Source organism: Staurois parvus, unplaced genomic scaffold (genome assembly GCF_062004578.1).
Source record: "Staurois parvus isolate SC_StPar_1 unplaced genomic scaffold, SC_StPar_1.0 ptg001045l, whole genome shotgun sequence".
Classification (NCBI taxonomy): domain Eukaryota; kingdom Metazoa; phylum Chordata; class Amphibia; order Anura; family Ranidae; genus Staurois; species Staurois parvus.
Window position 1 is genome coordinate 6,199,626 of NW_028318841.1, and position 23,786 is coordinate 6,223,411.

Consider the following 23,786-nt stretch of genomic DNA (forward strand, 5'->3'; position numbering starts at 1 on the left):
AAAAGTATGGGGGAAAAAAAGTTTCCTACCACATTAAGATGTACAGTATGTCAGCCTACTTTTTCAATGTGTAAAAATTTACTAATCTCCCCTTGTTCTGTTGTCAGCCATAAAATTGTGGATGTTCTTACTCTGACAAAGGATGAATCTACATAACTGCGACTGCAGAAAAACATTTTTTGGCAATTGATACAGAAGTACCTGAATGTTCATAGCTTGGCTACAGGTTTACTTTGAAGTAAACATGGCAACAAGAACCTGGAATGTGTACCTTTTCAAATCAGCTCAAATTTATCAAATTTCCAAAGTGAAAGCAAAATGTGTGATAACTGGACTCAAAATAAATCATTTAAAAATGGTCAAAAAAAGATCTGTGTCTCAATTTGATACCAATAACCAAGTCAGGGGACATGCTGAAACAGTTTCTTTATTTGAGTTCTGCTTTGCCATCATATCATTTTTCAACAGCATAAAATAGCAGCATGATCGTAAAAATCTAGCAAACAGGTTGCCAAAGCTATATAAATATACGTAAATATAGATGTTAAAGTAACTTAATTCTTTGGCCCTTTTTTTTTTTCTCAGATGCAAATACATACTGCTATGCAGTGTATGGTCCTCGGCAGGAATGAAACCAGCAATTCCAGATAAAACAGGTCAGTTTGAGAGTACATAGAATTTTTAAATAAAAATTGTTACAAAAAAAATAAATGTTCATGCAGGCCTTATACAAAAAAGGAAAAAAAAAACTATGGTAATGTATGAGGTTTGAACCTAGATACACACAAAAATGCATTCATTTTAAACAAACTAACACATTCACAAAATAAAAACCAGGAATGATATAAGCAAACAGAAAAACCAAGCAGAAAAGGAAAGATGTCCTATGTTTTGGTTAGAAGTAGAATGGCCTTTAAAATATTGGTTATTTCCATAATGTTTCACAAATGACTATGTATCTCGCACACACACTCAATGAAAGCAGCCACTCTATGGGCTGTGCTAGTAATTAATCTATTGCGCAGGATTCTCTCTTTTTTTTTTACATGACTCATACCAATGAAAGACAATTGGCTGCTATAAGACAGACTGTTAGCCTTGTCCACAAAATAGCTCTACCAAGAAAGTATGCAGATGTTTTAGCAGCCCAGTAGGCCTTGTTATGCCCATTACAGTTGCTAAGATGTATATTGTGCAGTCTGTTTTGATTAGACAAAATAGTATAATTTATTTTTTGTAACAACTGTCAAATTAACAGCAAATTTCCAGAATACATGCACAGGTAAAGGAAATGTAACACCCTAATCTGTGTAAATGTGTGGAAACACGGTGTTAGCTTTAAGATTAAGTTATCGGTTTTCTCCCTGGCTCCTATGCTTGTTATCTTGCTAACCTAGAACAAGCATGAAGGTTAGGACCCCTGACATTAAAGGTGGTTTACGTGTTCCCAGTAATAGACTCAAACTACGAGCCAGAGAACAATTAAGACAACCAGGCAAGCATCATTTCCAGAGGTACATAAGCATTGGGACCCTCTATGTTTCCTTTAAGTGACAAGATTCATAAAGCAGTTGTAGAAACTGTGGGTGCATAATGTACTTCACTGTACTGTAAGATTAAGACTATTGTACAATTAAACATATTACAATTCACAGCATCCAATCAACCATTGGTTTGCTACACTAATGATTCAGGCCAATGAACACTAACATCATATTTGGTCATTGTACATTGCTGTACTGCACAATTGTATTCAACTGCCAGGGGAAAGCCACCTTGTGTAAACAAAAATTCACTTAAATCATAGTTTACAAAGGGCTATGTTCTCACCCTGTGTGATGGTGCTGATGCTTTGTGATTGGCCCAGCACTGTTACATGGAGTGAGCCACATGCTCCCCCATATCCACAAGTACCAACATTTTCTTTGTTTCCAGCAGCTGAACAGAGAAGTGAAAAGAAAGAAACAGGCCATTATGTATTGTGGAGGGGCTAGAGCAATTTGTTGTTTTGCCCTGCATGGACAAAAAAAACAACTTTTCTTTAAGGAGAAACAAATTTTATGGCCCAAAGTAGCCAGTCAAATTTTTATCAAGATTCTCCCATGCAGCAATAAGAGAAATAATATTAAATCTAACTGAGTAAGCAAGACTACTTTTCTTTCAGACATGTTGAAGCCTTGCAGGAGAAAAAGGCAACAAGGTATTTATTGCACCTTTGTCATGACAGACCCTCAAATATATTGCTTGGAATTTAAGCGGAAGATCAAATAAAAGAGCAAATAAAAAGGTCAGAAGTGGTCCAAGCGTGAATGCATTTTGGTATGATCTTGAAGGTTCAGCTGGGAAAGAGAGCACTTGTGGCATACAGCGCTTCTTCCTGAGAATTGGGAGGTTTCTAATGTTGCAAAGCAAACCTGAAAGTCTTGCCACCATCAAAAAAGTTCTTATGTTGGCAGTACGGAAAGGCCTCGGACTGCCAGGTCTTGCAAGCCATACACCCTGTGAGTCTCACACTTCACAGCTGAAAACAAGGACAGTTACACCTTCTTCATCCCTCGGCCCATCAAACAAGCAAACACAGTCATAACCATCTTGGGCTTCACTTCCACAAGGTCTTCAGGAAGGGCGTACACTCTTGCTCCAATTTTTCTGGCCATGGATACAGCATATCTAGAGCAAGAATGAAAATATATATTAGAACTAAAAAACAAAACAAACAAAAACCAAAAAACAACAAGTGCTTTGCCCCAGGCCAAGTGGCCAACCTCCTATGTTCACAGTACAACAGGCCACTCAGCACAGGAACTAGAAGGAAGTGGAGATCACTGCAATAGAGGTGTCTACTTCCAGAGGCATTGTCCAGGTATAACATGTACATAGTGACATTGGTCCAAGCTGGACTAATATAACTATGTAAAAATATACTGTGCCTGGAATTCATCTATAATGCATTCTTTTCATCAATGTAAAAAATGCCCAAGTACCTCTCTGTGCCCCCTCCTCAAACACATACCCGAGATCCATTTTCACTATTGCCGGGTCCTCCATAAAGACTTAAAGACTGCACTGAGGGCAGAAGAGCCATAGGCTTCCAATACTGTCATTCAGATTGATGGGAGAAGAAAGTACTGCCTATGGACGCACACAGCACTGGTGGGCAGTGTGTACACATAGGTGTCCTCTTAGCAGCCAGCTAGCTAAAGAGTCACACACAAAATTGAAAGGGGTGCAAGCAGCTTGAGGATTGGTCACAGGAGACCAAAAAGATGAATCATCCTATAATGCAAGTGTGGATCCTTTCCAAAGTAAGAGTTCAGTATTACTTTAATTAAGTATCACGTTAATTGCTATGGATTCCATTGTAAGGGCTCCATAAAAAAATAATTCATACAAAACAATGGTTTAAGCCTGTCGCTTGATTCAACAGAAAAGGCTGAATGCAAAACATATCAACACTACTAATCTATAAAACAATGCCAAATTGTTCCACACTCTTTAGAAACAAATATGAAGCCATTACAAAAATTAAACCAGTTGCTCTTACCCCACTGGCAGAACATTCTAACAGACAACTTAGAATTCAGCTTTCAATAAACAATGGCTGCCAAAAAGCCATGGAACAAAGGCTATTAGGCTTATTACTATGTCAACAAAAGGAAGACACACTTACTTGGCATTCTCATGTTTGTCTTCATCTGAGAGTGAACTGGTCTTAACAAGGTCATAATTAATACTGCCAGGCTGTATAGCATCAATCAGATCCACTACAGGAAGACTAGTGCTGATCGTTTTGTCCTGTGGAAAAATGTTAAAGCACGCCCATCACCAAACAATTTAACATCTTGATGATTGTGAAATGCATACATGCAGCAGCAGGGTCAGTGGACCACAACACCATGGGGCTTTGAGGTTCTGCTCACTACACACTCCTGGGACCACTTACCACATTGTCCATTCAGCTCCCTGCCAAGATTTGCATTTAAAAAGTGTATGCAAGTGCAAAAAAAAAAAAAAAAAACATGTAGTACATCTTTGGAATACACATTGGTACACGTTTTATCCTGCCATAAATCTGGTGTGTTCCTAACTTCTTATTTGAGCCTTTAATGCACTGAAATCTCAACCAAAATAAGCAGCAATGCCTGCTAAACTAGAAAATGTTTGCCCGTCTCCATTCCCCCCCCCCCCCCCCCCCCAAGAAAAAAGTAATACTGCCTTAACTCCCCGGAAGCTGCCCTGTAAGGAAATGTCACCTGGGAGATGTAGTTCTGGGGCTCAACTACAACAATAAAAACAGAGCTTCCAGCAGCTACTCCTACAACAAATGTACAATCCTAGTGATAATGTCCACTGGGAATAAGACAAACCATTTCTTTCTATAGGAACGAGGTAAAAAAAATAAATGCTGGGATCTGCTCTATAGAGTAAAGATTGGGGGGTAAATTTGGGCTATGCCTGGACATATACTTTAAAGCCAATGATTATTCACAGTATGTCTTGCATGTAACTGCTTTAGAAAACAGTTAAAGTGGTTGTAAAGGCTCAAAGTTTTTTTACCTTTATGCATAATATGCATGGAGGTACAAAAACCTTTTCTGTACAGCATCCCCTCCCACCGCCCCCCCCACTACTCACCTAAGCCCCCTCTTGATCCAGCTATGCGCACTGGAGTTTCGGATATCCTGGGACCCCCTCTCCTCAATGACTGAGGCAGCAGTGGGAGCCATTGACAGCCAGAGAGCCAATCAGAAAATAAAGGGGGCAGGGCTGAGCCGTGGCTCCGTATGTGCATGGACACACGGAGCAGCAGCTTGGGAACATCTCTGCTCGTGTGCCCCCAATAGCAAGATGCTTTCTGTGGGGGCTCTTGACAGGACAGTGGGCAGGAGTTCTGGCGAGGTACCCAAGAAGAGGAGGATCCGGGCTGTTCTGTGCAAAAGCACTGCACATTAGAGGTAAGTATGGCATGATCGTTATTTAAAAAAAATAATCTAAGCATTTAGTCTCACTTTAAATGAATGGTTTTGTTCTGCTTTTGAAGAGATTCCTGCTGCCTTTATAGCAGTCAGACAATGAAGACAATTACACTTTAGTTCCTCATATGACCAGCATTACATGCTTATCCCTGCCCTATGATGTCAAGTTTACAAGTCAACCCACCATGCACAACTGCAATCTGTATTGATTGACTGACAGTCAAATTGTCGGGTGAGTAAAACAATTTTGTTAATAAATTTATCAGTACATTTTTGGTCTGATAAAGGGGGTTCAAGCCCTGCCGGTTTACCCATTTGTGACCAAAGAAATGTTTAGCTCTGTGTGCCTGGGCTATTTAAGCTTAGAATTGAATGGATAGATATTCAAAACCTTTGTAAGCTAAAACAGGGTCTCATATGTATATTCCTTGTGTGTTTATCCATTTACACAGAGTTCAGCTTTAAAGAACATTTTCAGGGCACATCACAACAAAACCTAAAAGCAAAATTAAATCTCCATTTCTGGGTTTTATATTATTTATGTAGTAGTACCTTAAAATTTTGAATAGATGACGTCTTGCCAGCTTCAGCCAAACTCCTGTTTACCCACTTGACAATAATGTCATCATTTACCTTGGCACCATCACCCAGATCCTCCAGCACATTCAGTGTATACCTAAGGAACAAAGGCAGAATTACTGCTAAAAGGAACAGCTAAAGTTAATTTGCAATCAGTCCTCTTGCACATGGCTGTATTTTAGGCGTTTGTGTGTACAGAGTAAGTTATGGCTGTAGTTGTAGCGCTGGGGAGCCACAGCTGCAGTATGTATGTGTCTATAGACATGTATTGCAGAAAATGCAGTATGTAGCTATGCACTTGTTTGACACCTGCGTTTACGCACTCACCTGGATGGGTGCATTTTTCAAAATGTAAAATTTTACTCTTCAAAAAACACTCTCATTACACATGCTTGTGTAAATGTGAGTGGCAACATTCACATGTTTATAGCTGCATATGAATTTTTGTTATAGTGCATTCAACTGGTGTGGTAATTTACTTTGTACACCCATACACCATAAATATGGCTATGTGCAGGAGCCCGTAAAACAAATATAAAAGTAGTTTAAAGATATTCCTGGCTAATTAAACGCGTTTCAGTGCACTGGTAAAATGAAAAAAAGATATTTAAACCCAAGGTGGCTTCCTGGTGAGCAAACGTTTCCTTGAAGTTCACAAGATAGGCAGCAAAGCGGTTCCAGGTAGGTCCAGGAACTCTCTCTCTCCCTTCTTGTTCACTGCTCTGTGTTTGAATAAGAGCAGCATTTCTCAATTTTTTTTTTTTTTTTTTTAGCCACAGAGGAATCCTTGAAATAAAATGTTTCAGGTCTCAGGGAACCCCTGCTGAAAACTAAAGCTACACCTACCTAACTTTTGTAGCATGTGCGCGTGAACACTACATTGTAGAATATTTTTATATTAGAATATAAATATGGCATACCAAGCTTGTTTTTCACCCTGAACAGATACATTTTATACCCTCCTACTCTGTACAATATTTATAGCAATAATCTTGAAATCAAATCAATAAAACAGAAAACCACAGACTGTAAAAATGTTGGTGTCCCCCACATTAGTGGTCAGTGCTCCCTTACATTGGTGATTAGTGAAGATAAGAGGTCAATTCCCCATTGCTCTATGCTGAAGGAACTCCTAGCAACCTCAGAAGGAACCACAGGGTTTAACAGACCCTTGCTGAGAAAGGCTGCATTCAATATTAGACGTTTACCAAGTTACTGCTGGGAGGAGAGGGAGCAGGAGAAGCAGAACTGCTAAAATGAAACGATGTACTCTGCTGTGAAATCTAAAATTTAACCCATCGTCCTTGCAGCTGCTACAGAGGTCAGATAGGGCTTGTTTCAAAGCTTATAAAACATATGCTAAGAGTATGAAAATATTTGAATATCCATAATCTAGGCATAATTACATTTTAATAGTAAAAGTTGTCATCTGGGCCTGCTGGACTCACTTCATAACTACCCCTACATACCAATCCCTCATGGACCAATCTGTCTGATTTAATTTAGTCCTCCTGCTGGTGATACTCCATTACACTTGATCATACGGAAGCCAACGTACTCCCCCTCAGTGTTTTATTCCCAACAGCTTGACATTGGTGATAGTTTAATTCATAACCTCATCCACTTATGACCCTCTGTATTGACGATGATGCAAACCTCGCTCGTTAAACCCCCCCCCTTTTTTTTTTTACTTTACCCCTTCCCAGCGTTCACTTCCCTTCCCCTCCTCTCCCCCCCCCCCCTCTTTTTTTTTCACTTTTCTCTCTTCTTTTCCCTCTCGCTCCCATTTTTTTTTTCTCTCTTCTTTCCCTCTTCTCACATGCTCCGATATATTTTGGATACTCTTCAAGGGAACATTAGGCATGCTAATAACATTCTCCTTACTTTCATTAGCGGCCCTCACGACAATTTAAGTTTGCTTTGAGATACCTCTATTGTCGTAAGATTATGGCTTGCCTTCGGCATATGCACCGCATCTATCCTCCCTCCCTCTACTGCTCTGCACTGTGAACTATACACATAGGAGGTCCAACGCTGCAACCTTTCAAATCGCATTACAATAACGCCTGAGTATTACAAGCATATCCTTATCACAGCCTAGTATATCAACGTTGCACATATTTTTGTACTCTACTTCTTGCTTTTTCGTTGTATGCAATGCCAAATGTCTTATCTAAGCTTCATTTGCATATCTTTTATATCGTTCTGTATTTCATCAATAAACTTTTATGGAATAAAAAAAAAAAAAAGTCGTAGTTTACCAAAAATTAAAAATGTACACTGCTTAAAAAAAGTTAAAGGAACACATTGAAACCACATAAGATCTCAATTGGGAAAAATATCATGCTGAAGGTCTATACTGATATGGACTGGGTAATGTGTTAGGAATGTAAGGATGCCCCATCGTTTGATGGAAATGAAAATGATCAACCTACAGAGGGATGAATTCAAAGACACCCCAAAAATCAAAGTGAAAAAGTGATGCAGCAGGCTAGTCCATTTTGCTGAAATGTCATTGCAGCAACTCAAAATGGTACTCAGTAGTATGTGCTTTTATGCATGCCTGACAACGTTGGGGCATGTTCCTAATGAGATGGAAGGTGTCCTGGGGTATTTCCTCCCAGATCTGGACCAGGGCATCACTGAGCTCCTGGACAGTCTGTGGTGCAACCTGGTGGCATCGGATGGACCGAAACATGATAGCCCAAAGGTGCTCTATTGGATTTAGGTCAGACGAGCGTGGGGTCTTTCAATGGTATCAATTCCTCCATCCTCCAGGAACTGCCTGCATACCCTCGCCATATGAAACAGGGCATTGTTATTCACCAGGAGGAACCCAGGACTCACTGCATTAGCGCAGTGGTGTATTTTGGTTTTGTAGGCAAGACTAAAATCGCTCACCCCCCCCCCCACCTAAATTTGTCCCACCCTGTCACCTGCAAATTCCACCCCTTCCACTTTAGGCTCCACCTCTTCCTATTAGAGCTCTGCCCACTAACAATGGGCCGCTATTCCTCCCGCTGGCGTCAGTGGGGGGAGGAACAGTGCCCCATCGGTGGCGTCAGTGGGGGGAGGAACAGTGCCCCATCGGTGGCGTCAGTGGGGGGAGGAACAGTGCCCCATCGGTGGCGTCAGTGGGGGGAGGAACAGTGCCCCATCGTTGGCGTCAGTGGGGGGAGGAACAGTGCCCCATCGTTGGCGTCAGTGGGGGGAGGAACAGTGCCCCATCGTTGGCGTCAGTGGGGGGAGGAACAGTGCCCCATCGTTGGCGTCAGTGGGGGGAGGAACAGTGCCCCATCGTTGGCGTCAGTGGGGGGAGGAACAGTGCCCCATCGTTGGCGTCAGTGGGGGGAGGAACAGTGCCCCATCGTTGGCGTCAGTGGGGGGAGGAACAGTGCCCCATCGTTGGCGTCAGTGGGGGGAGGAACAGTGCCCCACCGTTGGCGTCAGTGGGTGGAGGAACAGTGCCCCACCGTTGGTGTTTCTTAACCTGTTATCACTGCTCATAAAGTGCTACGCTTACCTTCTCATGAGTTGCCAGACTAATGCAAGTGTGAGAGTCGGGTTTCCATCATTCAGGTCCTGACCTCCGATACCCACTAATGAGAATTTAGCAGTATTTTTCCCCAGGTCCACTGCATAATTACAGTTCTCAAGCTAAGAGAGAAAAGACATTACATGAAAACCAAGTCTTAGGGCTACTTTTGCTTCTAATTGACATTTACAAGACTGTAGCAGACCTCTAGCATTTACTTACCTTTTTCATGTTTGCTCCAAGTTTAGGATATGGGGGCTTATTTACTTTGCTCCAGTCAACAGGAACCTTAATCCTTTCGTATAATTGTAAAATTACTAGAGAATCTTGTAGGTCACTGGAATATCAAAAATAAACCATATGTTAGAACACATTTTAAAGTCTTCATACTGCAGGGGTAGGTAGAGGCACTTAGTCTTCATATTCAACCATTAAATGGAAAGTCACACGCAAACATATTGCGAATGTTGTCCTTTCTTCAGAATATGTAAAAGGTATAAAGTGTGAAAGCACATCAAAGCTCTCAGAGGCCACAATGTTGCTGATTCATTAAAAAGAAAACCGATACAAAAGAAAATAATTGAACAGCTCAGAAATTCAGAGTTGACAAAACACACAACTGGGTTTTATTTATCGAAATGTGTTACCAAACTGGTGTAGTGCACTAGGATAATAAAGGGAAGAATGCAACTGGCTGCTATGGGTAACAAAAGCAGTTCTTTCTTTATACATTGATGAAGAAGGCTGATAATGCTACCTTTACCTTAAAACAAGTCCTAATCCAAGCATCTTAAAAAACAACACCATCTATAACATCTATACTCCATCCGTTCCATCCCTGCTAAAATATTTGCCCAGCAGTGCCCCCCAGTCCCACTGTAGTCATGACAGGCTCTGCGATCACCAAGCCCTTAGGAGATCTTTACAGAGGTCTTGGAAGACACCAGAAAAATGCCGAACAGCTGTAGCGCCACCTGCTGGAGTCTCCACTCAAATACTAGGCGAAAGAAACATACAGCAGGGGTGTCCAAGACTGCTCTGAATGCAGCCAACACAAAATAATAAACATACTTTAAAAAGCTGATTTTAGTAAAAATGCATTTACACTTGGCGAAGACAAGATTTGACAGTGTCTCTTTACTGGATTTTCAACAACCTGACAGCACGTCAAACCCTGCTTTCTTTATTAAAAATGGAGTAATCCATTCTAGCTGGTGCTGATCCATTAAAATTATGTTACCACAATAGTGTCTACAGTTTTTAATTTTAAACTGATACATACTTGTACAAGTGGTTCACATGAGGATTTATTCCAAGTGAGTTCATCCAGTTACGGAATGTTCTTTCCTCTCGGGTTTCCCCTAAAAATATGCAAATATATTAATAACTGAATTTAAAGCTTACTGTACAAAAAAAAATTAATAAACAGACAAAATGTTGCCAAACTACAGTCCTATGTAGTATTCCAAGCAATTAGGCCTGATTCACACCTGTGCGGGTGGTTGCGGGTGCAGGAATCTCAGTGGTTCTCGCACCCGCAGCCAAATCTCGCTGCTCTGCAGAGATGTGCATGGCTGCCATTCATTCTTAATGGCATCCTCATGCATCTCAGCCTTCAGTGGGTTTGCAGGAGCGGGAACATCAAAGCAACATGCCATTTCCCTGTGGCCCCATTTTGAAAAAAGTGCTTGTACCTTTTTTTCTTTTGGAAACGCAGGCACAGCAGCCCATTCAAACGATGGGTTGCTGTGCCAGTGCAAGCACAAACCGCAAACCCACACAGGTGTAAACCAAGCCTTAGAATTTTTCAACTGTAAATAGAAAAAAATTTTTTTGCTCCTTGCAGAATGATGAAGATAAAATATTGTAAATAGATTTTTATCCTTTAGCCCATGCCAATCAACTTGAATATGATGTTACGCTTTGGGGCTTATTCTTAAAAATTTACAGAACTATTCGTACAGCAAAACTGAATGTTCTCTCCTTCTTTGCACACAGGGCAAAGCTAAATGTTTTCAGACTCTTTCTTCTACAGGCCAACATTACGCATTCATATAAAAAGTACTTACTTCCTACCATTGTCAGCTGCATCTAATATTCATAATGCAATATTTTCCCCAAACAACTTTGACTAACATTTGACCTGTAGGAAATAGCTTGAAAACGTTACATTTTGCTCCATTCGCACAGAACAATTAAATAATCGTTAAACAACGATTAAATACACTCCTAACAAAATGTATGCCTGCCTAAGCTAGATCTATTAAAAGCTAAACTTCTGAAAAGCATCTAAAAGCGCAAAAAAGATATGTGAAAAACGTATTTCCAAAAGATTTCTCATTCTGTTTAGCCAGTCTTGGGATTCAAGCACCCTTGTAAGCTTGTTCTATGTGTTAGACTGATTGCGCATTTCTGAAGAGTCCAATTAGCTTTTGAGGCAGGCCCCTTTTTATCATTTGGAATTCCTGCTAGTTTTAACTAAATTTGATCAATTCAGAAAGAGGGTCTTCATTCTCAGGCAATTAATTACATATTTCACAAATACAAAAATAATAAAAAAAAAACAAAAAAAACCACAAACACAATGTCTAAACCCAAACAAAATATGGGTAATAAAATGAACATGCAGTATATACTGTAACCAGTAGATGGTGCACACTGATCAGGTTACTTTGAAGGATATACAACCAGCAAAGAGATAATAAAACAAGAAAATCCATGTTACAAAGCTAATTGCTTCTTTCATTCTATGCACTTAGTTATGTGCAATGAATAAGACCAGGTCATGGGTAGCATTCCCAGAGGTAGTCAGCAGCAGCTTTCCTTCACAGCTCTGCCCCGGGGAATTTTCAAAATACAGGGCCTTGAAGCACAGAGGACGCAACTAGGGCCTTACACAAGAAGCCTAAAAAATGCACCTAAAGCTGTGTTTTACAAAGGTGTTTAGGAACATTTAGATGTATTCAGGTGCAACACGTTTAAATACATTTAGACGCATCAAGATTTTTTTCTGCCCAAAAGTTCCCCTCTTCAACATGCTGGTGATTTTGTTTCAGTCTGTAAACACTCCTTCTAATACACCTGTAGACTCTGTGTGTGTTCATGGCCACATACAGAGGTCAGACAAAAAAACTGAACATGATTTGCAGGTGTGAAAGTGACTACATTTTACATTGAAAGCAGAAGTGATGCAACATTCTTTTGCTTTTGCTATATATTGGAGCACTTCCTGCTTCCTTCCGCAGACGAGCTTTATGGGGATGCTAACCTCATTTTCCAGCAGGACTTGGCACCTGCCTACACTGCCAAAAGCACCAAAACCTGGTTCAATGACCGTTGGATTACAGTGCTTGATTGGGCAGCAAACTCGCCTGACCTGAACCCCATAGAGAATCTATGGGGCATTGCCAAGAGAATGATGAGAGACATGAGACTGAACAATGCAGAAGAGCTGAAGGCCGCTATTGAAGCATCCTGGTCTTCCAAAACACCTCAGCAGTGCCACAGGCTGATAGCTTCCATGCCACGCTGCATTGAGGCAGTAATTGCTGCAAAAGGGGCCCAAACCAAGTACATGCTTGTATTTTTCAGAGGTCCGATATTGTTCTATGTACAATCCTTGATTGCATGTAATATTCTAATTTTCTGAGATTGTGGATTTGGGGTTCTCATGAGCTGTAAGCCATAATCATCACATTTATGACAAATCACGGCTTGAACTATCTTGCTTTGCATGTAATGAGTCTATCTCATATATTAGTTTCACCTTTTAAGTTGCATTACTGAAATAAATGAACTTTTGCACAATATTCTAATTTTTGTGGGTGTGGGTGTGGGTGTGTGTGTGTGTAAAAAAACATGATACATATTGCGGCAGGGCAAGGCCATGCCACTGTGTAAAAAAATGGCAGTCTAGGTCAGGGTGTGTGCTGGGTTATAGTGGTGTGAAAATTGAGTTGAGGGCTCCTCCCTCCCAGGAGTCAGTGTGCATATGCAAGGGAACAGAAAGGTGCATGTCTGCACCAAACTGTCCAGGACCAGAAGCCTAAGAGAGACACAGAGCAGAAGGGAGCTGCTGGAAAGTGACAAGACGCTGACAGAGGTACAGCGGTAGTGCACGAGCGCTAAGATGTGTGTTTGATAGTCACGAGGACCAAGCCATGAGGTCTGAGCAGCAGGATTGCCAAACAGGGCGAGCCTAGGGGCTGAAGTATTTTCGTTGTGCAAGTTAAAGGGATAATGGAAACCTGCATGGGCAAGTTATAGCTTTAGTTGAACTTTTCATTGCAGTTTTAAATAAAAGTGGGCAGAAAAATCCCTCAAAACGGAGTTGCTGAGGTGGACTGGACTCACTGTTATGCACTACAACAGAGTAAAATAATCCCAAAAGTTGTCACAATATAGATTTCTAGCGACATTTTCACCAGTATTAGCTAGGATAAGGGATGCAGAATGACTCACCTTCAAGGAGTGTCCAGTCAATATCTTGGTTCTCAGGTTTAGTAAGTCCTGGGTATTTATTGAACAGATTGGCCACAAAAGCCAAGTTTAATTTTGGATTTCCACTCACAACATCAGCAGGAGTAACAAACTGTCTGCAACCAAGTCGGTCTGCCTGTTGGAGCATATACTCTGCTCTCTTCAAATCATCCTTTTCCTATTTGGACAAAATAATAGACAACAACCACACAATTACAAATATATATTCAGTGATTAATAATCCAGACATTTTTTTTTATTAAAATGAGGACCCCAGCACTGTCAACACCTCTATTTTCTGTAAAATATGCTAAATTCAGATTTCCCCTAGATCACCCAACGTCATATGCATCTATACTGCAGCCCAGTTCAATTATTGTGAACAATTATAATCACTACTAATGATGTTCAGATTAATTTAATTCATTAAGTAAAACAGTGATGGTATGAGAGCTCCGGATTGCAGGAGTTTGTATTACTGTAATGGTGCTTAGAGTTATTCTGGGGTAAGGGACACCCTGCCATTAGACCATTCATTTTAACAATATCTTCCCATGAGATTATACTGTATGTGCATTCAATATTTTAGGCATGTTATGTACCTGTAAAACCCTCCTTTGGCAACAGCCTTCTCAGGATTTGTGGATGTGATGTCAGCAGTCCCAGCAAATTCAAAGTGATACTCTATAGTATTTCCCTTTACTATTCCCCAAGCAGCTAGATAAAAGGTTACATAGGGAGTTGAATAGAGGGGCGAAGAAGCTGGGCCATCACAGACAGTAATCTAATGTCCCTGGAAAAGGAGAGGAAGGGGGGTTGTACTAGAGAGCGGACCCCCATGGAGCAATCAAAATTTATAGCAAGTTTAAACTACATTGGCAAGCCAATAAATTGTTACTAGAAACGAAAAATGCCACAAGTAGGCATTTAAAATGCAGTACTTGATTTTTCTGTGTTTTTATCTGCATGTTTTTACATTTGTGACAGAGTATCTTTAAAATGAAAATTGGGGGCGCATGCGCGGCCGGCTCGGGGATGGACGCGCTATAAGCTCAGCTCCATCCACCCGCCAGCGCTGAAGCGGCACACTACGACCCCAGGGAAATTAAAATACTCACGGCACTTCCCGGAAGGTGCCCGCAGGCCACTGGACATGCCCCGCAGGAAAAAAAGCCCGGGGCAACCAGGGAAATTAACCCACTTCTTCCCGGCCGTCCAGCCGGGATTCCAAGATGGCGGCCGCCATGCGGACATGCAGGGACACAGCAGCAACCAGGAGGAGGACTACAGATCCCAGCCTGTGGATCCCAGACTGCAGCAACAGCTCTATCCAGGGGACCCGGGTGAGTTGTCACCCCCACTGTCACCCACGTCCTGCAGCCCAGTTAAATCAAGGCCACGACTTGACAGTGACCCTGCCGACACCTGCCAGGCCCTAAACCTTCCGCCTCAGCCACCATATCCCACCCTGCCTGACAGACGCATTTCCAGCATCTGACCAACCTCTAACTGAAATTTGCATGAAGAACATGCTAACACTACTGCGCCAAACTCTACATAACGATATTTCTGCACCAATGACCCAAATAACTAATCTGGTGCAAAGGCAGGAACGCAGGATCCGCCATATTGAAACCAACATAGCGGATATAGTGGAAGCGCACAATGATTTGATTGATGCTCATTCTGACCACACGTCAGATATCGAACAAATCAACCTAAAATTGGCCGATATAGAGGATCGATCACGCCGCAATAATATTAAATTAACAGGGATCCCAGAAACGGTATCTAACGAAGCATTACCACCATATCTCCATCACTTCCTCAAGCTGTTAATCCCAACACTCTCTGACGTAGAGGCCATAATCGATCGAGCACATCGACTACCTAAGCCTTCATTCTTGTCAGCAACCATCCCTAGAGACGTGCTCGTCCGAATACACTTCTACCATATTAAGGAGAGAATTATGATGGCGGCTAGAAATCCACCTCCACTCCCATCCTCACATGCGAATCTGCGTCTTTATGCTGATTTATCTAAGGCCACGCTTTCCAACAGGAAAAAAATGATACCAATCACGAAAGCGCTTAGGAATCACAGTATGGCCTATCAATGGGGGTTCCCCACTAAATTAATTGTACGTCATCAAGGCAGAATCTTTACTATTAAAAACCTAGAAGCCGGTTTGGACTTCCTTAAGGCCTGGAGTATTTTACCTGCTGATCCACACAAGAACAACCCTGGTTCCGTACAAAACATGGAAGCAACCTGAAGGGCTTAGCGGCAACAGCCGCGTCTACATCCCTCTCTTTATATTTTCCCTGGAGGCGATATCTGAACACTCCTAATTCTGGCGATCGGCCTAAACCCTAAGGCTCTGAAAGTCAATGTTTTGGTTAGGTATGACCCATCCGAGGGTCATATCCTGTTTGACTCCCCCATTTTTGATGTAGCAATCCTGGCTACACCGTTTACTTGCTTTATGTGCAAGTGTTTTTTTATTGTTATTTTTCCCTCTCCACCCATTCCTTCCAATGGCACCACTAATTATATATTTCTGACACAAAACTTCACCCTCGTGACCGTAACTAACACTAGAATAAAAAACACCCCAAGTATATTTGTACTCCAAGAACTCATTTACGAATGATTACCATCACATCTCTTAATGTGCGGGGCCTCAACTCCCCTTTCAAGAGATCGATGCTATCAAGAGAAATCCGAAAATCTCAAACAGACCTACTCTTCATACAGGAATCGCGCTTCGCCACAGAAAAAGCTCCAAAACTCTATCTACCTCGCTTCTCTCAATTATTCATGGCAACAAACACCAAAAAGAAGAATGGAGTTATCGCTGTTAACAACGCCCTGTCTTTCAAACTTACCTCCACGCTAATCGACCCGCAAGACCGCTATATTATCTTGACGTGCCAAATTAATGAGATTTCTCACACCCTGGTGAACGTATATGGCCCTAACAGTAAGCAATTTAAATTTTATCGGAAACTCTATACTCTCATCTCCCAAAATCAACAAGGTAGACTTATTATTGGCGGAGACTTTAATGTTCTCAGTGACTCACTACTAGACTCTTCCTCTAATAAGAAATCCTGCAACCTTAACCTCAACCCCTTCCTGCACGACCATGACCTATACGACATCTGGAGATGCCAGCATGGTACGGAAAGAGACTACACCTACTTTTCACCCCCTCATCTTTCATATTCTAGAATTGACATGTTTATCACCGACAAATGGACTCTGCAACACGTGACATCCTCCAGCATCGGTACTATCACCTGGTCTGACCACGCACCGATTACCATATCCTTGGATGACAACCGAAGGTCGACGATTCCACCTATTTGGAGACTTAACTCTACACTTTTGAATATCCTGGAAAACCGGAAATTTATCTTAGATGCACATGACCTCTTTTTTGAAACTAACTCCACCCCGGAGATCTCTGTTACCACACTTTGGTTGACCTATAAGGCTTATATGAGAGGTATCCTCATCCAATTAAATTCTCGTATTAAAAAACAACGATCTCAGCAAATTGAACAACTTCTTGCCTCTATACGCACAAACGAAGATATTAATAAACAAAATCCAAACGCCACCACAACTGCGGCGATAAGCCGAGATAGGGACAAACTACGCACTACTCTGTTACACGCCTATGATATAAACCTCCAAAAAACAAAATCCCAATTCTATGCGCTGGGCAATAAAACTAATTCTCTTCTTGCCAAAACCATTAAACAAAAACGCCTTAAAAACAAAATCGTCACGATTCAACACCCAACCTCTAATGTTCCATTGACTAACCCACAAGATATAGCTAATGCGTTTGCGTGTTACTATCAATCCCTGTACAACATAAAAGACGACCCAAACACAACTCAACCAACAAACCCGTCGATCGAGCATTTCCTACATCATACTGAGCTTCCTCATCTTACACCTTCCCAACTAGCCTCCCTCTCTGTCCCGATCTCACCTTCAGAGATCGAGAAAACCATAAACAAACTCCCCATGAATAAATCACCGGGAAATGACGGCTTTACCAACAAATTTTATAAAACGTTCACGCCCCATCTCAAGTCACACCTATCTGATCTCTATAACTACGTCGCCTCTAAAGGAGAATTCCCCCCTGACATGCTGCAATCAATAATCTCTACCATCCCAAAACCGGGTAAGGACCCCCAACTAGTCCAGAATTATAGACCAATTTCACTACTAAACACGGACTTAAAAATATATGCCAAGATAATAGCTCAACGACTCCTCCCATACCTTCCCACGTTGATCAACTCTGATCAAGTTGGATTCGTACCGGGTAGGCAGGCCCCTGACGCAACTCGACGACTTATATCATTGATACACCACCTTGAATCGGACAAACAACCTTCACTTCTCCTATCTCTTGACGCAGAAAAAGCATTTGATCGCATTCACTGGCAATTCATGACACTTACTCTACAAAAACTGGGAATTACGGACTGGATGCTGTCAGCGATTTTATCCCTCTACTCCAAACCCTCAGCTAGAGTCCTCACTAATGGCACGCTTTCGCAGCCGTTTCAAATATCTAACGGCACTAGACAAGGCTGCCCTCTTTCCCCCATAATCTTCGCTTTACTCATTGAACCATTGGCATCCAACCTTCGAAATGACCCCAATTTCTCAGGAATTAAATTTCTCCAGCACGAACACAAAATCAGCCTTTTTGCAGACGACATTATTCTAATGATTACAAATCCCTACAAATCACTCACTTCAATACGTACGCACATACAAAACTATGCAGATGTATCATATTATAAGCTCAACGAACCCAAATCTTAAATTTTAAACCTTCATACCCCTGCTCTGACCCAAAACCTCCTTACAAAACAATTCCCTTTCAAATGGGAAAAACACAATATCCCATACCTAGGGATTAAACTTACTCCCAAAACCAATCAACTATATGCAGCTAATTTTCAACCACTTCTTGACACAATCCCACAGGAGCTTAGGAACCTGCGTACCACCTCGTTATCAATGCTGGGCAGAGTAGCTACTATTAAAATGTGTATATTGCCTAAAATTTTGTATATATTTCGTACATTGCCTGTTCCTATACCCTCCTCGTTCTTCTCTACAATTCAAAAAATTCGAAATAAATTCTTATGGAATTCTAAACGGCCTAGATGCTCTACAAACCTTCTGATACGCCCGCCCTCCAGAGGCGGAGCCGGCCTCCCACATTTGAAATCCTATTATCAAGCTACCCTATTGGACCAGCTATACTACTGGTGGCACCCGACCCAAGACAAAACATGGACTACTATGGAAACCTCCATGTATCCGCCAAGTGCTTTAACAGACTTATTATTTACGCCTCGTATGACACAGATTAGACCTTCACACACTCACCCATGCATCCAAGCCTCTCTGATAGCTTGGCATAACTTCCTGACTTACACTCATTCACATAAGACTAATTTACGAAACCCGACTCCCATATCCTCTCTGCACTTCTTATCCCCCCACTTGAATCTAACATCTTGGAAAGCGTTGGGTATACGCTATATCCAAGATATTCACAACAAACAAATACACGAGTCGTTCCAGACCCTTCAAAAAAAATTTTGTCTTCCCGATACGGAACGATTCACTTTTATGCGAATTTCCCATTTGCTCCATAACACGCATATTCCACTTGAAATAGACTTCCCAGCTACTGCACACCACTTCTACCACAAGTCTTTTTATCCAAAGAAAGGAATCTCTACCTTTTATACATTACTTACTGAAGCACAATTTATAACTTGTACATCATCCCTCACTAATTGGGAGACGAATCTCCTTCTCCCAACAACCCCTCAACCATGGCAAGTGACGTTCACCATCACATACAAAGCCTCGAAATGTAGTTCCCACTGGGAATCTTATTTAAAAATTCTCCACCAATGCTATTTAACCCCTGCCAAATTATCCATCTATTATCCACAGCAATCACAAACTTGCTGGAGACGCTGTCGTGACACGGGTTCGCTCTTCCACTTACTATGGTCCTGCAAATCCCTCAAATCCTATTGGAATAAAGTGTTCCAATTAATCTCTTCAATCACAGATTCCCCAACACCTCCTAATCCAGGGCTAGCCCTTCTACACCTAACGATAGATCAATTTCCCGTTTGCTCACGCACCATTATCATACACATTCTGGCAGCAGCAAAGACTAACATTACGAAACTATGGCGATCTACGTCACCCCCCTTACTAGCCCGCCTACTCGCCGATCTCAACTTGCAATGTGAGATGGAGCGAAGAACGGCCTTCCGAAATTCCTCCTACCATAAATTCACATTACACTGGTCTCAATGGCTAAAACATCCCAACTGCTCAGTTGTTTGATTACGAATCCTAAACCTTATAAGATGCTACATTTGTAGTGCATTGGTGCCCTCATCTCCCCTTCCCACACTTTCCTATACCCCTTTTCATCCCCTGTTTAGTTTTTCTTTATGTTTTTGCATTCATCAATAGGGTTCACAATCCAATGAGAATACCTCTCTTGTAAGTATGATTACGATAATCGAACTCCCAGCCGGATGGTGGGAGTTTTTTTTACCTCATTTTTCATTTTATTTGTTGTTGTTCCGTTTATGTGACCCTTGTACTTGAATGTTTCTATATAATGACATAACATGTTTGTTCAGAAACCTAAAATTTCTAATAAAAATTATTTGAAAATAAAATGAAAATTTACTTTAATGAGAATAACACTAATACTATGAACACTATGACAACAAAAAGGAAAATGACATTTTCCACATCACCACCGATTTCGTCACTACTTAACACCTTCCCGCTCGGCCTATAGCAGATTGACAGCCGGACGGGACGCTCCACCTGAATGGATGTCCTCTAGAAGGCACCGCATCCATTCTGTCACAAGTCAGTGTCACTGATCACTGCCATATCAGTTATAGGATAAAACTGTACTGGACTGGTGAAAATATGTAAAAAAAAAAAAAATTTTTTTTCTTTAATTTCTTCATTTTCCAAAACAATTGACAAAAAAAAATTACAACTTCAAAAAACTCCCCATGTCTCTTACTAAATACCTTGGACTGTCTATTGTTCAAAAATGGGTCATTTGGGGTTATTTGTGCTATCCTGGAGTTTCGAACCTCAAGAAATTAGATTAGCTGTCAGTACATCAGGATTGATGAACTGTGAGATATATATACCATAGTTTGTGGACTCTATAACCTTGCTACAGACTAAATAAACACTAATTTGGATTATTTTCACCAAAGAAATGTAGCATTTTGACCTACATTTATGAAGAAAGGTTATTAATTTGCAAAATTTTATAACAGAAAGAAAACATTTTTTTTCAAAAGTTTTGGTCTTTATTTATTTAGCAAAAGAATAAAAAAAACTCAGTGGTGATTAAATACCACCAAAAGAAAGCTCTATTTGTGTGAAAAAAGTGCTAAAAATATATGGGTACAGTGTTGCATGACTGCGCAATTGTCAAAGTGCGACAATGCTGAAATCTGGCCTGAGCAGGAAGGGGTAAAAGTGCCTGGTATTGAAGTGGTTAATAAACCAGATTTTGCATTTAAATATAGGTGTGTGAGGTTCTCTATTTGTTTAAAGGAGGCAGTAAGTAATGAGATATGGCCCTGGTATATGACATCTGACAGCCACCAAGACAAAAAACAATTGTGTCTGTAAACATAAAGCTGTCAGTGAGGCAAACAGTGATATGACAGGACTGTGAACCCCAGGAAGAACTATCATAATGCAGATTCTAAAGCCCTACATACCGAGTTAACTGCAGGTGACCAAACAGGAGTTTTATTGGCATGATGTCTATAATAAGCTCAACCATCTGTCATATCTGTATTACAGATTGGTCCAGTCAAGATTCCTTCTTGGCAGCCAAAGGCCTGAACTGTTATATCCTGACAAACTCCTGCTGAATTATCCATCTTGAATGCATAACCAATCAGGTAGGTAACGCAAGCACAGAGATAATCAAGCAGGGACCTAAAAAACACGTCAGATATGCAGATTATCTGCATAATGCATGGATACTTGAATAAAACTCCAAACCTATAATCTTTTCTGGGTCAAAAACCATAGAAAGTTAAAAATAACTCCACTCAAAACAGGTTCTTTTCTATACCTGGAGTGGGAAAAAGCATGATTCCCCACAAATGTTTTGCGGTTTCTCTCTCTACAGATTAACGTACTTGCTGAGCTCCACCTACACTAGTAACTGACCTACTGTACATTAATTCTTTATACATTTCTGCAGATAATCCACTGACTACAGGGACAGAAAGGTTGTGTAATCCACCATCTAATGTCCAAGAATGCACGGAGGAGAAATGGGTGAAGCATCAAAGTCTGAAATGTGAAAATGGATGTGTCAACGCCTCCTCAACTCCTTCTTGGTTGCACTTTAGCGGAGTTTTAAGGCCAGGAGGCAGGGCGGAATGCCCAAACATGCTCACTGTGACCGGCTGTCATAGAGGTCGCATAAGCAAATGTCTGTACTGCTGGCTCTTGATCACATACAGTGACCAGGAGATACCAGTGACAGCTCGGTCTCTGTGTTGGGAGTGCAAAGTGAGCATTCTCTCAGGACAGAAACCTCAACCACCATGAACACATGTGTGTGCAGCATTGGGGAGTTAAGGCCACCCTCCCTGAAGCCACACATTTGCATTATGTGCTCAGCAACAGGTTACTATTCAGGCACTATTTATGCAGCTTTTTGAATACTGTGCATTCATATCAATGCCTGCCCTCAAAGAGATTTTAACCTCAGGTCTCCATCTCAATTGTGTGCATACACATATTAAGGCCAATTTAGGCAGGAGCAAGTTAGCCTACCAGCATGTGTTTGGAGTGTGAGAGCCGACCAGATTACCTGAACAAACCCCACAAAAGCACAGGGAGAATTTTCAAATTCCATGTAGATAGTGTTATGACCATGATACAAACTGGGGACCCCAATGCAGACCCTGAAAATGGGTAGTGACCTTGGGTGTGCAAATACTTACATTGAACCCAGACATGTTGATATCAATCCTTTCTTCACCTTCCTTTTGTCCTTTGGGTGCAATCTGGTTGAGCAGATGGTAATAGGCTTTGGAATCCTGAAGAATAAACAAAACAAAAAAAAAAAAAAAAAAAAAGAGAGAAAAGCATTAAAAGGATGACAAGCAATTTAATAAGTGTATATAGTGTAAACATAGACAATGCAGTGGTACATATGTGTTTGGGTTACTAAGAAAGGGAATTAAAAAAAACTTAGTTCTCATAGATGAATTCCATTTGCATACTTCCATCATTCCAGTGTAAAATCTTTACACAATTTTGGCTGTTCCCTAAAGCCACACTAACCTGTCCCAATAAATCAAGTTACAGCTGAGCTGCACTTAATGTCACATGATCGCCACCAACTCAGCCACAGAACATGATAGCCCCATGAAATCTGGAACTGGTGGTCAGTATGCATTTGGTACAAATGGTTACTCAAGCTGTAACAGTGCCAGTCAAAGTGCACATTTTGCAGCATACAGAACACACTACTGGAAAATTGTGAGTCCATGCAAAGCAGTAATTGTGATGAAGCTGGTATGACAACTAAATTAAAGCCAATATTTATATAATTGATAAAGTAAACCTATCAGGAGAGAAATATAGGAGCTGAATCCTCCACCTGAAAATGATAGTTGACTGGCTTGTTGTGCAGACACTGTAAATGGAAGTACACATATCAGGAAAGTCAAAAGTCATCAACCGCACACTTGATGTATTGAAGCCAAGGGCTCAGTGATAAAGAAAACAATGTAACTCCCCAGGGGACCAAGTGCATATAGCACTTGATTCTGTTCTAACTGGTGGCCCACGTTATCTCCTACAAATACCACTATATAGTGGCTGTAGCTCCACCCCCTTTTGAAGCCCAATTTATGGGTGTTCCTGTGGAAGGAGGTACATGCAGCACAGAGCCCCTCTAGGATGAGCGATCTTTCACTTCTGGATGAACAATCAGCACTGCTTGTTTGTTCATAATAGTAAAATATCAATCAGCGCTTTGGGTGCAGTTACTTTACACAGTCGCGCTGCTCATTCATTCATAACAGTGACAGGTCACTAAGAGCTGCTGCTTCCTATGTGTATCAGGGCT

The 23,786-nt window shown here is 41.2% G+C and overlaps 1 protein-coding gene across 5 annotated transcripts in view; it reads right to left on the reverse strand.

The window, feature by feature from the left end:
• Window positions 1–409: 409 nt before the first annotated feature.
• PLS3 (plastin 3) overlaps window positions 410–23,786 on the reverse strand; it is a 152,284-nt gene continuing 128,907 nt past the window's right edge. For all 5 annotated transcript variants that reach the window (XM_089657974.1, XM_089657976.1, XM_089657972.1 and 2 more), the window contains 8 exons: window positions 22,654–22,749; window positions 13,552–13,747; window positions 10,373–10,451; window positions 9,313–9,427; window positions 9,079–9,212; window positions 5,529–5,652; window positions 3,671–3,795; window positions 410–2,670 (listed from right to left, as the gene is read on the reverse strand). In XM_089657974.1, coding sequence (XP_089514100.1) covers window positions 2,538–2,670; window positions 3,671–3,795; window positions 5,529–5,652; window positions 9,079–9,212; window positions 9,313–9,427; window positions 10,373–10,451; window positions 13,552–13,747; window positions 22,654–22,749 — 1,002 coding nt within the window. In that variant the 3' untranslated portion in view covers window positions 410–2,537. The remainder of the gene's footprint in view (window positions 2,671–3,670; window positions 3,796–5,528; window positions 5,653–9,078; window positions 9,213–9,312; window positions 9,428–10,372; window positions 10,452–13,551; window positions 13,748–22,653; window positions 22,750–23,786) is intronic.